General features: G+C 43.6%; 4 protein-coding genes across 4 annotated transcripts; 2 read left to right on the forward strand and 2 right to left on the reverse strand.

Moving 5' to 3' along the window:
* Positions 1 to 876: 876 nt before the first annotated feature.
* LAJ45_11384 (uncharacterized protein) lies at positions 877 to 2,374 on the reverse strand (the record flags this gene model as incomplete). Its single annotated transcript, XM_046120892.1, has 2 exons — positions 877 to 1,876; positions 2,064 to 2,374. The coding sequence occupies 2 exons, from the start codon at positions 2,372 to 2,374 to the stop codon at positions 877 to 879; spliced, it is 1,311 nt and encodes a 436-aa protein (XP_045965920.1).
* Positions 2,375 to 2,870: 496 nt separating this feature from the next.
* LAJ45_11385 (uncharacterized protein) lies at positions 2,871 to 4,943 on the reverse strand (the record flags this gene model as incomplete). Its single annotated transcript, XM_046120893.1, has 5 exons — positions 2,871 to 3,028; positions 3,118 to 3,777; positions 3,843 to 4,372; positions 4,531 to 4,815; positions 4,879 to 4,943. The coding sequence occupies 5 exons, from the start codon at positions 4,941 to 4,943 to the stop codon at positions 2,871 to 2,873; spliced, it is 1,698 nt and encodes a 565-aa protein (XP_045965921.1).
* A 2,563-nt stretch (positions 4,944 to 7,506) lies between these two features.
* Positions 7,507 to 11,651, forward strand: LAJ45_11386 (uncharacterized protein; the record flags this gene model as incomplete). Its single annotated transcript, XM_046120894.1, has 11 exons — positions 7,507 to 7,561; positions 7,949 to 7,955; positions 8,024 to 8,073; positions 8,145 to 8,301; positions 8,374 to 8,527; positions 8,587 to 8,741; positions 8,797 to 8,970; positions 9,042 to 9,383; positions 9,455 to 9,544; positions 9,594 to 11,426; positions 11,498 to 11,651. 11 exons carry the CDS (start codon positions 7,507 to 7,509, stop codon positions 11,649 to 11,651), a joined length of 3,171 nt encoding a protein of 1,056 aa, XP_045965922.1.
* A 933-nt stretch (positions 11,652 to 12,584) lies between these two features.
* Positions 12,585 to 14,910, forward strand: LAJ45_11387 (uncharacterized protein; the record flags this gene model as incomplete). Its single annotated transcript, XM_046120895.1, has 5 exons — positions 12,585 to 13,215; positions 13,269 to 13,528; positions 13,780 to 14,331; positions 14,419 to 14,835; positions 14,902 to 14,910. 5 exons carry the CDS (start codon positions 12,585 to 12,587, stop codon positions 14,908 to 14,910), a joined length of 1,869 nt encoding a protein of 622 aa, XP_045965923.1.
* Positions 14,911 to 16,588: the final 1,678 nt, after the last annotated feature.

Consider the following 16,588-nt stretch of genomic DNA (forward strand, 5'->3'; position numbering starts at 1 on the left):
CGTTGCACACAACTGACCATGATATATAATAACAAAGCCTGATCGTGTAAGATACAAGTCCCGGCCCGAGTGATAACCTATGGATATGAGGTGAACGTGAGGATGCTTGTAACTTATAAAGCCCCGTTAGGATTATAGCGTTCTTGGTTTTTGGATATGGTTGCGGTACGGTTAATAAGGTTTCGGTATGGAGTTGAGATGCACTACAACTAGCTACATTAAATACTCCCGGAGGTATTTGTTAGTTATATAAGATCATGAGTGAAAGTCTTGATTTTTTTTGTGACCTATCAGAAGCTATTCTAACCCTTTCTGTTTTGTGTCGACGGTTAATTGACTACATGTGTGCTTAATATCACTTGAGTTTGCAATTTGGCCTACCGAGCGCCCTCTTACCACTGTGTTACGAAATTCATACCCAAACAATCTCTAAACAATGCATACCCCTTAAGGAGACGTGGTATCATTTAGAAACGGGGTTATGTTGGTGAACTCACTTATTTGGTGGAGAACTGATCGCAGCAGATCCTGCCAAAAAGCTAGAATTGGACATTTGGATCCTCACGACGCCGGATATATAACAGCTAATAACACCGCATCTCTGTTGTTTTGGTATCAGAACACAGAGGTGCAACTTTTTCAAATAAACTCGCTCAAGTGTCGTTACCATTATAGAAAACGAGTGACAAAATTTAGCACAATGCAATTCACTTTCTATCATTTTTGCTAAAGCACAGCCAAAAGGAAGGAAACAATGCCCCACCCAGGTATCCTACCAACCATTCCACCAACCATTGTATCTAATCTAGACCTAAGTAATAAAAAGGAACAGCATATATAAACCCAATGAAACCCAATGAAATCCCTAATCCGCTCCTAGGCTGCAATCATTGTTCTTGCCGCCCTCTCCTCTTCACTAATAGGGTAAGGTGGCTCATTATATGCGCTCCCGTATGTACTCGGCGCAAAGCTTTCAACCGTTGAGCTTCCGTTTCTTAAAGCAGGATGTACCTCTCGATGCGCCGGGTGAACCTCTGTAACCTGGGGTGTTGCTTGTGGTATAAGGGCAGATGATGGTGCGGTAGTCGTGACCTGCTGTGCTAGAGACGATTCTTCAATATCCGATGTCCACTGTCGAAGCTCTTCTTCTGCATCGTTCAGGATCTGTCGAGCTTCTCCCTCGCGTTCAAAGGGTTCGTGCATATCTCCTGGGACAACAGGTTCATCGTTGAGAAGCTCAAGCATCCTCCTCCCATGCCGTGCTAGTATTGCCTGTTTCTCGGCCCGTTCTACTACTGCCGCGAAGTGCTTTACATAAGCTTCCTTTAATTTTGCTCTCGTGATATTTGTGAGCTGCGCTTCTGCGACCAGATTCTCGGCCTCTGCTCGGACGAGCTCCTGCTCTAGTATAGCTAGTCTTGGCGAGTTCGGTTCCTTGTACTCCAATCTTCTAATATCCTCTAGTATCCTGGCTCTATTCTCCCTACTCGGCCCGACACTACTCTCGGTATTCCTGATCGTCTTTAACACTGTTCTGCAGCCCTCTAGATTTGTTGCAAAACCTTCCTCCAGACCGCCAATCTCAGCGAGAATAACGCCGAGTTTGTCAGAGAGCTCAGACACAGCATCGTCGCCCGTTGACTCGCCCCATTCAGATAGCTGGGTTGCAATGCATTGGCGCTCATGTGCAGCGGTGTTGTACGCTGTGATGACATGGTTTTCTGATTTTATAAGGCGGAACAGACGGCGAGATAGATCGGGGCGAGTTGAAGCACGCAGAGAGGCAAAGAGGGATACCTTGCGACGTAGAGGAGGAGCAGGAGAAGGGGAGCTACGGGCTGGGGGTTGTTTAGACCGTGTGGAGAGAGTGCGGTGCCTTGAAAGCGCTGGGTCAGCGGGGATTGTGGGGGACTTTCGAATGGTGTAAGGGGTGGAGGGATGGCCATTTTCGTGACTTATTTGGGAAATTATAAAGGTATAGATTGGGGGTAATTAGAAGAGATGAAAGGATGGATTCTTTTGGTGATCGTAGTGTAGAAAATTAGAGTTGAAGACCCGCTTACATTTTCAAAAGGAGATGGCTGAAGAGTTTCTTCTTATAAGACTCGTTACCAGTGTAACGAAGCAAGGATATCCAGTCTTTGTGAACCGTAATAGTAGCAATGCAGGTACCTCTAGCGGTAAGGGAAACTATTGTAAACTCAGAAGTAGTGAAAACCTGATGAAACAGCGGGAGGCGCTTGATCGGGTATGAGCAAAAAAAGATGCGGAAATAGTAGCGCGAATGGTTTGAAGAAGTTGGTTGAGGTCTCGACGTCATTTCCAGGATCTTCCAGAAATAATTGGAGCTGGGTGGCTCCTGCACACCCTGCATCACATTAAGCGAGGTGTCGGATGCTTAACATAGCGTGGCGCCATCCCGATATGGTTGGTGGTTATCCTAGAAGGGCGCTTAGAGAAATGGTTGACAGCTCATGGAGAGTCATGGTTGAACATTACGGTGCATGTAATATCTCTCTGCTCCAGATGCCGATAACTAGCACACATTAACAGAGTGTTGTCCAAGAGAAGCAAAAGTCTCATATGTATGGTACTTACACGTACCTACAAGATATATTTGGGTACTGTACGTTCGTCCATACGCATATTTAGATGTAGCTACGTGTTGGGGTCTATCAAGAGCAATTATATAGAATTTTTTTTTTTTTTTTTTTTTCGTAATCTGCCTACACGATCTGCTCGGGAAGAGTTTCTTCCAGGAAAAAAAAGAGGAAAAAAGCAATAACATAAAAAAATACACAAACGTAAGCTTCATCTCTCCCGAGATCCTAAAGAATATCCTCACAAGAAAGGGCCCTGCATTTTTGCTTTTACAAGTCATCATTGAAATCATGGCCGTAATTTCTGTTGTATCTCGGTGTCTCCTCATGATCAGTGGTTACAAGATCACCTGGGAATACATCTTCGTAGTTTTGGTCGGTGTCAACATGACCGTGGGCGCACCTAGCCACGAGTCCGAGGACCTCATCTGTGTTTGTTTGTTAGCCTTTTGGCCCTTCAATTCCGGATATAAAATAGTAAAGGGTAATTTGAGATAAGTAGGATTCGGATTCGTACTTCCAAGAAGCCAATTTACACCTTCCTCCTCAAGTGATGCAAGAACTCCCATCTCAGCCCAACTTTCACCCCCTCGACACATTCCCTGTGAGACCCTGATCTTTCTGGTCCACTTCTGTTCGTTGATCTTCCTCGCTCTCTTTACTCGCTTTTGCTCTTCTTCATACTCAACTCCGGTAATTGCGACTTCGTATTTTCTGTCACCTTTCTTGATACCTTTTTCCTTCAGAGCCTCGTTTACTGCCGCCCTAAATCTCCTTTCCTCCCTTTTCCTTCTAAACGTTTTGATTATTTCGTTGATTGCTATTGTATCTACCCTTACTTCCTCTCCACTACTCGAGAGGAGAGGTGCACCAGCTGCACCGCCAATATCCGCTCTGACGCCAACCTCCTCAAGTTTAGACTTTTCCACATCGTCCAAGAACAGGTCACGACAAAGGTAGGGCGCCTTGAGATTCAAATATTGAAGATTCCTAGCAAACTGTCTAAAGAGGGGACAGAGATGGGGGGGTAAGGGGTTGATGCCGCCGTTAGATGGAGATGATAGTTGGTAGTTTTCTAATTGACGTCTAGCTATGGTTGAGGCGCCATGGTTGGCGGTTATCTTAAGGGTAAAATGGGTCAAGTTGGGTAGGGCATGTGGAAGAAGCTGTGACAATGCTAGAAATTGAAAGGCACGATGATTTAGTCAACGAGAACAATCTGCACTGGAGGGAGTGTGGCACCTTCGTAGCTTAAGCCACCGACATTACACAGCTCCAATACCTTCAGCTTATGCGCGAAGTTCAAGGCGCTCATAAGAACTGAATCATTGAGTTCGGGGGCGGACTCGACGATTAGATTCGTAATTTTATCAAGACCCTTCAAATCCCCATTATCGAAGACCACTGGTGTTGGGTTCCATGTACTTCCCGCCCCTCCTATCCCAGCATCATGCCTAATCTCTACTTCTCTTAAATCTGGAAAACTCTGCCCGTTGAAGATGCCGGACCAAAACTTTTTGTTTGGTCTGCAAACACCCCGGCCTACGGCTCTATAGTCGTTCATAGGGAAGCGACGAGCGGGGATAACTTGGGAACGAGATGAAGCTGATGGACCACCAGAACTTGTACTCCCAGCGCCCACTGCGACAATACCCACATGAAGGATTAGACGACTAACTCTACTGAAAGTGGCTCCCTCGAATGAACAAATTGGTTGAGCATCACAAGACCCGTTCTTTATATCAAGAGTAATCTTGACAGTAGGGCAATATCTGAGCCAATTGATAGGTTAGTAAAATTATATATTGAACTATGATTATATTATGAACGAAGGTACATGTATCTGGTGGAAAAATCAAAAGCATGTTTACGTAAAATCGTAGAGGGTTGAAGCCCAATATTTGTTATGAATGTAGGATGGGGAGTATACCTTCCGATAACGCTAATCATTCTACTGAGTATGACGGCTGTTGGCCTCGTCCCCGCATTTGGATCTACTGAAATACATAAACTCACAATATTCTTACTTATACCCTCGCCCCAGGTATCAAATGTAGCAGCGCTGTGTAAGGTCCCAACGAAAAGCTGGAGTTTCTCATAGGAGCTGATGGTTGTATGCCGGTACAGAGGTGATTGAACAGAAGCATAAACAGCTTTACTCACTCTGGCAAGCCGTGTTAGGATTGTAGGCGTGAGGTAGGCGTAAATCTGCTCACTGTCCCGCCATTTGTATTAGCAAGCGAAATTAAGAGGGGCTTCGTGCTAGCTATAGACATACGAGATCTCGGTAGGAAGACTGGCTAGTGAAGGACCACTATTGAAATAAGGAATATTATGAGCCATGTTTCGCGCGATCGACTCGGGTTTGGTATCAACTGAAGGATTACGCGAATCAAAGCAGGTAATAGTCAAACAGAGGTGGGGGTTTGGTTGGTAGTAGTAGACAAAACGGCAGAATTAGTGGAGGAAGAGAGGGGATGCAGTGTGGAGATGGGCCGCCAGCTTCAGCTCTAATCAGCCCGTTCCATGAGCCTCATCTCCAACCACCGACATCGCCTCTTCTGCGACCACTAAAAAAAAAAAAATTTATAATTTAGTGCACTTATTGGCCGTCGGTCAAAACTAGGTCTGCAGAAGGACTTCACATTTTCAAAATAATTATCAGAAAAAGTTTGTTTTCAATGGTGGGGTTATGTGTACATGTAATTTATGTGATTTGTCCTTGCAATTAGGCCACCTCAACTATATGTACAGCTAAAGTACTTCGGTATCAGGGGTAAGTGAGTAGAACGCAACGGTTCATATTCGCGGGCAAAACAGGAAAACTACAGCTTTAGCCATGCTGCCACGTTCTACTCACTTACCCTTGATACCGAAGTACATGTAGACGAAGGAATATAGCAAATAAGGGAAGTCTCTAGCCGTTTTGAATGAAGAAGCGGAAATGACTAATTCAAAATGGATAAGATAGCACTTACCCGGCTGCTTTGGTCATTCACTATTGTCCCAGGTTCGCCATTGATCCAGAAACTACAGTAGCGACGGTAACCAAAAGTGGAGAGCCTAAAAAAAAGGCGGGACATCATCGCACCCAAATAACTGCAGGAGTTGAGCCTCATTGGAATTTGACAATCACACGGAGAAATCCGGTACAAAATCTTGGCATGATGAAAATTTTGCCAAATAATCGCTGGCAAAATAAGTACATGCAACTTGAAGGCAATTTGTAATATCCTATATATCCTCTCGACCGACCTCCATTTTTGCAAAAAATATTTATAAAGCAACTATAAGCACATGATAAAGGGCTAAACCTAATATATACTCGCACGTCAATTATGTATTTGCCCAACCAGCAAAACACACCAAAAATCGAGGTTTTCAACAACTCATAAAAAGTCCCACACTTAAACCAAAATATCAACGGCCAAGTATAGTATAATTTTAATAAAGGAGGTTCATGCTTCAAATTCTTGGCCCAATTGAGATACTGGTAACGGTGCCATAGAAGGACCCTTTTAGACACATTTCACCTTCAGGGCTTGTTCTTTGTAGATATAGCCTAAAAGTGGCCTGTAGAGTCTTTCAGGTGTCTAGATAGAAGACACATAATTTCAGGAGAGATGGGAAAGCTCTCTGGATTCTCTGTGTGTTTTGCTGGTTGCGCAAATACATACTTGATATGCGAGTACGTCGCTCATATATAGACCAAACTCTTTAATTCCTTCCGCGGCCAGGCCCGATATATCACAAGGCCGACTACTGGCCGTACTCAGCAGGTATGATACAGTGAACTCTATCCAGGGTGAAGCTTTTTGATACTGCTCGCCGCGAACTAAGGATACCTCAGATCTAGCGTAACCCCAGCGTGAGGGCATATTCTCCGTTTGGGTTTAAAACATCATACCAATTAGTGGCATGTATGCAGCTAGTAGTCGGCCTTTTGATTGATATATTTTGACGGGCAGGCTGGGCACATTGTGGCAGATAGACGAAGAGTCAGAGTTTACTTATCTAAACAATACCATGTACGGAATTAAGAGAGCCAACTAGAACTCATGATAAAGTGCTAAGATACATGTAGTAATTGAGACTACATGTACTTTGCACATATGGTTACATGTAATGTATTTTACTATAGAGTATGAGTTGACGTCCATGGTGACATCCTACACTAGCATAGCTCTCACTTTATCATCTTAGTTATTTGTACTTGTAGCTGTACGTCTTTATGCATATACATAAGTTATCGATGTATCTATGGCCTAAAGACTATATGTAGTCGGCGTACGGCCTAACTTGCAAAGGAATCACATGGTCATGAACACGCTAATTCTAAATTTGCGTGCCAAACATCTATAAATGAAGCTATTAAATTACTCAACTAGCCAAAAGATACTCAATGTACCTACATAGGCTAACCAGGTACAACAAGATGTAGCGAGCTTCTCTTTACGAAAGGCACATGTATGTACATACCTGTGTAGATGTATGCACGTACCAGTATGGTATATTACCTAAATAATCCTAGTACTACAACTGATATTCCCGGCTGCGGCTAGGTACATAAGTAAATGTAGGCACATGTGCGTACGAAGCACAAACACAAAATACCCTTATCCCCTGCACTTCTTAACTTCAACTAAAGTTTATAATCAAACACAATTATACGCGTACATTACATGTGTAACTAAACTCGATCATGTACATGTACAATTGCCCATATTGGGGTCTAGAAGAGGTAGATCAAATACGCTTAGGGTGTAATGGTTCAACGGAGAGTACAAGTAGAACGAGATAATGTAGGTACCAGCATGCCAGCTTTGAAACGTTGTAGTCAGGCCATAGTTGATATCCATTTCAATTCTGACTAGCACAAGATTCCCTGCATTCTATGTGCAGGTTAATGCTTCAAAGACCTGTCACCTATACAGCACATGTACTTAAGAATGTAGTAGGAGGTATATCGGACACCTGGCTATCCGAATAGCATAATCAAGTGCATGTAACAGGCATCTGCCCGGGGAATTCCCGGACAATAGTATCAGCTAGTGATATTTCCGGGTATGAGAGTACGATCATTTTAATTTAGCCTATCGCTAAACCCCGGTCTCTCTTAACTTAGCACGGCGGGTGTGGCTTCTTTCGAGAGTAAAACCGTCCTTGATGTGACGTCTGTCGATCAAGGCAGCATTTACCCCACAATCACTCTTAATCAGTTCTATAGCTGGGTCCCTCGGTGTATTACCGCCCGTCTCCCCGCCAGCGAAAGTCTTTGCAATTGACTCTCAAGAGCGAATTGTTACCGATTCCAAGTTTTTGACACCGAATTACACGTTTTTAATGAGTATCCAGGTACTTTCTGCCTAAAAAAAACCATGCAAACGCGTTCCGGAAGATGGCCCTGACCGAATTCGATGCAGGATGGGGATGAGGGGAAAGAAATATGGAAGGTACTTTGAATTTGAAAGAGGTATTGCTTTACGTATAAAGCTATGGATAGTTCTCGTCCATATCGATTTCCCTCTGACTGAAATGCAACAGACAGAGACTACAGGTTTTCCTGGGAATTCTTAATGATCATTGGAATCCTGAGTTCAATGTTTTGGTTGAAGACTCTGATATTTACCCTGCTATCAGGGCAAGCGATAAGCCAGAGCACTTTATTGAAATCAAACAACTTGACAGAGGCCATTCAATGGTTAGTTTCTCCACCGCTCAAGCCACACCAACTCCTTAATTGAGTGGTGCCAATTACTTACTTGAACTTCAGGGACGCTACTTCTCTCTATATTGATGGACAGCCGGTATTTATTTTCTCAGGAGAGTTTCACTACTGGAGAATCCCAAATCCTTCCCTATACCTGGATATATTTCAAAAAATACGGGCAACTGGTTATAATGCGATCTCTATTTACTTTCATTGGGTATGGATCAAGATATCGCTCTCTTTTGGAAAGGATTAGAATTAATAAACTATAAATAGGGGTTTCACTGTCCAAAAGATGGTGTCTTTGACTTTGAGACCGGGACTCATGATCTACAGCCCGTGTTTGACGCGGCAAAGAAAGCTGGGTTGTGGGTGATTGCTCGCCCTGGCCCATATCTTCATGCAGAAACAACTGCAGGCGGGTTCCCTGGGTAAGTATGACTCGCGTTGACGCTACAAATATAAGATGTTCTAATAATCCTACAGCTGGCTTATTAATCAGCCTTTGGAAGTTCGCACAAACGATCCACTCTATACAACGGCTTGGAAAGAATATATCGCAAAAATTGGCCCGATTATCGCCAAGAACCAAGTCACCGAAGGTGGCCCCGTAATACTGGCGCAGATCGAAAATGAGTACAGGAGTGGTAGTGGGTCATAGTGAGTGATTCGATGGCATGCTATTATGGTTTTCCCTTGAAATCTAAACTAATATCATTGTTTTTTTTTAGTGCTTTCGAAGGTGCCGACGAATACATGGAAGATCTTTCTGCAACCTACAAAGAAGTAGGAATAGTCGTGCCTATATTCCATAACGATTTCAATAAGAACGTTCGAGGCGGTTCATGGAATCCTCGTAATTACCCCGGTGTCTTGGACATTTATGGGCTTGATAGTTACCCTAGAGGATTTGACTGTGCCAATCCACAAAGGAATTTTAATATCGATACTGGATACTACAACCATTTTGCCCAAGTCAATTACGGGGGCCCTTCGTTCACTCCTGAGTTCCAGGGAGGCGCGTTCGACCCTTGGGCAGGTCCTGGTTATGAAAAATGTGCCGAGATGGTTGGGTGAGCTACCCGTATTACATTGAACCACGTATCTATTATATGCATAAATCCGTGCTAACATGTCTAAATAGACCGGAATTTGTCGATGTTTACTACAAAAATAATGTTGCCCAAGGCTTCACGATGCAATCTTACTACATGACCTTCGGAGGCACCAACTGGTAATATTCAATTCTAAATGATCGATAATGGCCTATTAACATCCGATAGGGGTCATGTTGCAACGCCTGTCGTCTACACTTCCTATGATTATGGCAGTGGTATCACTGAAGGCCGCCTCCTCCGCGATCGTGCCAACGAGTCTAAACTCCTTGGTCTCCTCACTCGTGCCACCACCTCCCTCTTGCATGCGCCCCAAGTTGGCAATAGCACAGCCCAAAACTACACTACCAATGCCGCTGTTTTCGTCACAGAACTTCGCAACGCTGCAGTTGATGCGGGCTTCTATGTTGTTCGAAGCGCAGTGACAAACTCTACCGATACCAAATCATTTTCTATTAACCTTGAGACCAGTCTTGGGCCCATCACTATTCCAAGCGGAAGTTCAACATTGCTCTTAGAAGGTCGTCAAACAAAGATCATACCCACCGATTACAAAGCAGGGAAAACAAATATTCTATACTCAACTGCTGAGATTGCTACCTGGACTGTGATAGATGGGAAAGATTTTGTATTATTCTATCTCAAGGAAGGTCAAGCCGCAGAGATCGCTGTTTCTGGTGTTGATAGCGGAGAGGTCACAACAACTGGGTCAGCAAAGATAACTCACAAATCCACCAACGGTACTTTGATCATCGATTTTGTTCAAACAGCGGGTCTTTCAGTTGTTCAGCTTCCTGGTGCAACCTTCTTGCTTACTGATAAGTCAACGGCCTATCAATTCTGGGCACCAGGAATCAAGACTGCATACTACGAACCACCAGAATCCCACGTTTTAGTATCAGGACCGTACCTGGTACGAAACGCCACTGCACATGGAAAAACCCTTGACTTGATCGGAGACATCAACAAGGACATTCAGCTCGAGGTCTTCGCGAATTCAACTTTCTCTTCAATCACATGGAACGGTGAAAGGCTCAACACAAAGAAAACAAAATATGGAAGTCGCATAGTGAACCTCAGCGGGCCAAACCTGAAAAACCTGAGAATTCCATCATTAAATGGTACAAAATGGAAAACCATTGATTCGCTACCTGAGATTGATCCAGACTTTGATGACTCCGCATGGGTCAAGGCGGACAAGATGAACTCAACAAACCAATATTTCCCTCCAAAGACCCTTCCTGTCTTATATGCGGGTGAATACGGCTATCACACAGGGAATACAATTTACCGCGGTCGTTTTATTGGTAAAACCGCCAATGGGACTACTGCTACAGGCGTCGCATTGGAAGTTTGGGGTGGAGCTGCATTCGGGTACAGCGCCTGGCTCAATGGTGAATTTCTTGGTTATCACGCAGGCACCCCTGACCCAGCTGGTTATATTGAAAAATCTCACCCTTTCACCAACGTTACCGTCAACGAGGAAGAGAATGTACTTGTTGTTCTTGCAGATCGTATGGGTTACGAGCGCGACGATGGTGCCTTCGGAGACCCACACTCCACAAAGAAACCTCGTGGTATCCGGTCCGCAATTCTTACCGGTGGCAGCAGTTTTACATCTTGGACTCTCCAAGGGAATGTTGGCCAAGAGGAATTCGATGATGCGGTCCGCGCGCCATACAACGAGGACGGGCTTTATGCTGAGCGTATTGGTGCCCATTTCTCGGGCTTTGACGACTCTAAATGGGAAGAAGGATCGCCTATGGACGGATTTGAAGGGCCTGGAGTGAAGTTTTATAGAACCACTGTTAAGCTTGATCTTCCAGACGGCTGGGACGTGCCCTTGGGGTTCTTTATGAAGATTGAAAATGGAACATCTGCCAGAGCTGAGCTTTTCGTTAATGGATGGCAATTTGGGAAATACGTCAGCGATATTGGGCCACAAACAATGTTCCCTGTCTTCCCAGGTATAATTCATCCTCAAGGGAAGAACACAATCGCGTAAGTCTTTCCGTGGATCCCGGTATATCAGGCTTATAGATGAAAATAAACTAACGTATATGGTGTCTAAGTATTGCATTATGGGGACAACATGATGTTCCGGTCAAGTTCCAGGAGCTTTACCTTGGGCCGCTGGATATTTTTAAGAGTGGCTACGGACCTGTTGAGAGCGAAGGCCTGACACCAGGATACAAAGAGGGAAGAAAGAAGTATGAAATTAAATGAACCTAAGACAATTTCGAGAAATTTTTTAAGTAAAAATATATATACTATCTAAAATCATGAACTATTACTATCAGATAACCGTCTTCTCACTGAATATTAAATGATTAATGAGTAAACAATAGAGCGTATTTGCCAACCGTCAATTTCAACTATTAACACTTCAAACTTAACAACTTCAAAAAGCAAAATTAACAGTTCCCCTCAGTAACAAAAATCAATCTAGTTAACGGTATGACAGAATAACCCCGAAAATCAGACAACTCACCACGCTACCTGTGAAGTACGCTGTACTTGGAACTGAAAATTCATACCCGATACTAGCTTCGGTAGTAACAAAACTGGGTACTTGTGATCCTCCTGGTATATCTCACAGCACGCCGCCCCGCCGAAATCCAAAATTAACAACGCCGGTTGCCATTTCGGAGCCCCACAATTTTGAAATTGACGGTTGGCAAATTATAACTACGCTCTAATACCATCACTAAATATTAATCACAATCATACTCTATCACTCGAACATAGTGATTTTATGAAGTTTAAAGGGAATTTGAAATGGGACTTTGTTGACATACAAGCACATAGAGAACTGCTAAAATGAAGGACAGTATATATGTATCTGGATTGTAGCATTCATTCGCTAAAATTTAGTTTAATTCGGATGCCTCAGCCAGCATCGATTAACTACCACAATGATCATGATATGTGCTTATGCCTGATTCCTTATTATTCCCGAAGCCACCGAGCCAGATATCCTGCCGTTCGACGTATGTAATAACATTAGTACAGTACATATGCGCATGGAGTAGGTATTTACAACATGTACCTATATCTCAATAGTTACATGCAGTTGATTATCGTGATGACTCAATGATTACTAAGAATATGCTGTAAGCTTCATAAGTAGACCTCAGTGCACCCTGCGTCATACACAACATGGATTCGCCAGCACCTTCACACGAGCCAGACTCGGCACAAAACCCGAAATTAATAGAAGAATCAAATGTCGAACCTCCTCTATCCTCTTCAAGCTCCGACGATCAGGATGATATCGCAACCCCTCGTGCGTCAACTTACCAGCCTGTTACGGCTTTGGATGCAGATGCACTCAATCGTATAGCTCTGGAAGAAGATTACTTTCCACCGCCACTACCTCCACGTCCAATACTGGACTCTGCAACCTCTAATATTCTCTCATTACAGAATATACATTCTGCTACTTCAAGCGGTTCCTCTACTCCCGGCCTCCAGGCCAAAGCTACAACTGCTATCTCCCTCCCCGAGGGTGTTCATGCTCATCAAACCGATGGAGCTGGCTCCGGTACTGGTAGTGGAATTGTTACAGGTGCTCCGTCATTTAGTGACACAAATAGTATTGTTAGCCTTGTGCCGACATTAAATACAGGGGACAATGACGTTGAGAGCATGTTGGGTGAGATACTCAGTGAGAGTGAAGGAAGGTTCTTAGGAATGAGAAGTAAAGGTCTGGGAGGAATTGGGTTTTCAGATGGAAATATTGAGGATGAAGGGTGGGATGAGAGTAGTGACGAGGAGGGGTTGGAAGAAGGTAAATCCACCCAGAGCCAACTTGTATATACGAATGATGCTAATAAGAAATAGAAGCATTAATTGCGAGGTGGAGAGCGCGTAAGAAACACTTTTTCATCCTCTCCTCAGCCGGGAAACCGATTTACAGCAGATATGGAGATGAAACCGTCGTTTCCGGATATATGGGCGTCATACAGGCTATCATATCTTTCTTCCAAGATGGAGACGACACTCTGAAATGTTTTAGTGCTGGGAAACATAGATTTGCGGTAGTTGCTGAAGGACCGCTATACCTGGTTGCAATCTCTTCAATGGGGGAGTCAGATTCACAGGTATACAAATTTCGTTCTTCTATCAGTCTAGATCATACCTTCCCAGGAAAATATACACTCCCTAGTTTGAGGCCTCCGTTTCACATCAAGAGTCTAGAAGAATTTCAAAATATTACCCCCAGAGCACCAACACAAACACAAAGGGATCGGTCTTCAACATTACCCAAGCTCTTGCACTGTAACTAGATATCTTTTGAGGGGAATATATTTCAAGTTTCAAACAGAGGGTCGTTACTAACTTCTCTGACTAGCTGCGAGCCCAACTCGACGCTCTGTATACCCAAGTCCTTTCTACCCTCACTCTCAGTCAGCTGTCGAAAATATTTGCCACCCGTGAAAACTTTGACCTTAGACGCCTCCTTGGGGGTACTGAGGTTTTCCTTGACGGCCTCTCTGATGCTATGACAAGGGGATCTCCTCAAATCCTTCTCTCTGCCCTGGAATGCGTTAAGATGCGCAAACATCATCGCGAGAAAATCAATAATATCCTCCTCAAGTCTCGATCATCTTCACTACTTTATGGGTTGGTGATTGCGGACGAGCGCCTTGTAAGTGTGATAAGACCAAAGCGGCATAGCCTTCACCCCCCGGATCTTCAACTACTTTTCTCGATGCTTTTCAACGCGAGCACTTTTAGAGATGGAGGGGAACACTGGACTCCTATTTGTCTGCCGAAGTTTAACAGTAAAGGATTTTTGCATGCGTATATTTGCTTCTTTAGGAAAGAACTTGCCCTGGTATTGATATCCGCAGATAAGGATGCATTCTTCGAAATGAGGGAGGTCAAGGAGGTTGTGGTTGAGGTACAAATTTCATTTCCTTTTCCTGCGGGCTTATCCTATTCCAATCTTTGATCATTGAGGAAATTTTAACCTGATCCCATGGTGTAGCAACTGGAGAAAACTGGGTGCGTAGAAATTGTGGAAGAGGCTGTCTCACGCGGGCGTTATACAACAACCGACGTGCTTCCCGGTACCGTTATAAGACACTTCTTGTACAAATCTCGTGCCAACGTCCAGTTCACTATGCCTTCATTCGAGCCACATTTCTATACCGTTATCACCCGAAGAAGGTTGATGAACCTGTACCAACGACTTCACTCTGCCGTCCATGCAAAGAACGCTCATTTGAAGGTCCATCACTGCATCCGCAGCTCTTCTGTGTCTTTATCTTGGATTACGCCTACCTTTGAACTTTATTGCGTGGCCGGTGCCGGAGCAAATAGAAATGCGCTTGCCAAAGGAGCGACGTCAATTGTTAACTGGGTTAAAAGGGAGGAGGAGAGATTATTTGTCATTGGGGGGGCGGTATATTCCCTTATTCTCACAACACTAATGCATTGTTCATATAAGTAACTAATATCATCTACCTAGATGTTTTAATTTTCTCCCGCGGGGTATTTACACGCCAAATATTTCTTCAATGGTTCTCGGCTCACCTGCCATTTTACGAAAACAAATCAACACTTACCCGGGCCCTGGGTTACCGATTCGCGTGTATGGGGCCAAATATCAGCTCCATATACATACTTATAAACTAACCTAAGGGTAGTTCATGGAGAGATGGTCTAACGATATTGTTTTTTCGGGAACCTTTCTAGGAGATAATTCAGGATCTGTGGGGGTGGCTAAAACTCCGCCTAAGGAAATGAATTGTGTTCAGCATGTTATTTCATATTCATAAAACAACATTAATCTATTGGAGATGGTGCTTTTGTATAAGCAACCCAATTCAGTTCTTCTCACCCCATCTGCAAACTTTGTAGCATTTCCCTACCTATAATCCACCAACGGAGGTTCAACAAAACGAGACTTTGATCCTCAGTGAAGTGTCAAACCACATTTCGTTGTCTCGACCACATGCAGACTTAGTAAATAAACCCCTAATATGTTCATAGCTACATATATATTCCTATACATAAAACAGGCTTAGTAGATGAGTTTGCTACTAACTAGTAAATCGATCATTGCTTGTATATTTCAACTGTTGTAATAATATCTGTAACCTACTCAAGTCCGGAAGTGCTATATGTAGTGCTTGTATTAAACTTAATTGGAAAATATATAGCGGTTACTGGTATTATATCATGAGTGCCAGGATCAAGAGATACCCGTATTTATCTCCCCTTTCTATTCTCTCATAAACAAGCCTTTGGACCTGTTCAGTCGCGCGCGCGTGGTATTCAACACTATGGTGTGAACGGTTTCGTGATATTTCGTCCCCATAGCAAAACTGTGTATTGCCCCAGTATTGAAGTGCTTGGTTGAGTCAACAATTCATGTGAGTAGCCATTGCTAACGCATGGATAAATATACTTGCATTTACCCCACCAACGACTATAACTACATGTATCCGTTGATTGCGAGTACACACCTGCCCCGTAAACTCCGTTACCAGCTCATTTATTCAATTTCTATATATATCCACCGTCGGTACATCTAGTTACAATTGATAAAAAGTGTTTTAGATGATAAATACATACATGTAGTTATGATTGAAGTTAGACGGAGAGTTGGGGTTGAGGTTGGGATTGCGCACCACATTTGGGTGTTGGGAATCATGCAAAAGCTTATGGCCGATTGAACACCCAGATACAATTGTATCGGGAATACCACAGCTATATGATGTACATTGTGGCCTAATACCATAGTATTTGCTGTTGACCGAACAGGCCCTTACCGGTTTCTACAAGGTGCTTAAAATCTTGACTTGAAAGAAAGGGTCACTATTGTCTTCTATTTAACGAGATTGCTTTTACAAATTAGCATGTTTAAAGGGAACGTAAATAGTGCTAGTCCTGCAAGCAATATTTTGTTCGAGTGAGACTTCGATAGATTACATAAGCGACAGCAAGCCCTAAGCCCTCTCTCCCCACATCACCTCATCTTCGTTGTCAAACCCAATCCAGTTGGTCTTAACTTTTTTGTGGGAGTCATTTCAACAACCCCGCCACTGCAACTCAACTTCACATATCTTTCCATCTATTCACACAAACACATCAATAATTTCCGCGATACGAACTAGTCTCATCTCGGAAAAAACAAGACACAGATTGCAATC

Source organism: Morchella importuna (genome assembly GCF_003444635.1).
Source record: "Morchella importuna strain M04M26 chromosome Unknown Morimp01GS066, whole genome shotgun sequence".
NCBI lineage: Eukaryota > Fungi > Ascomycota > Pezizomycetes > Pezizales > Morchellaceae > Morchella > Morchella importuna.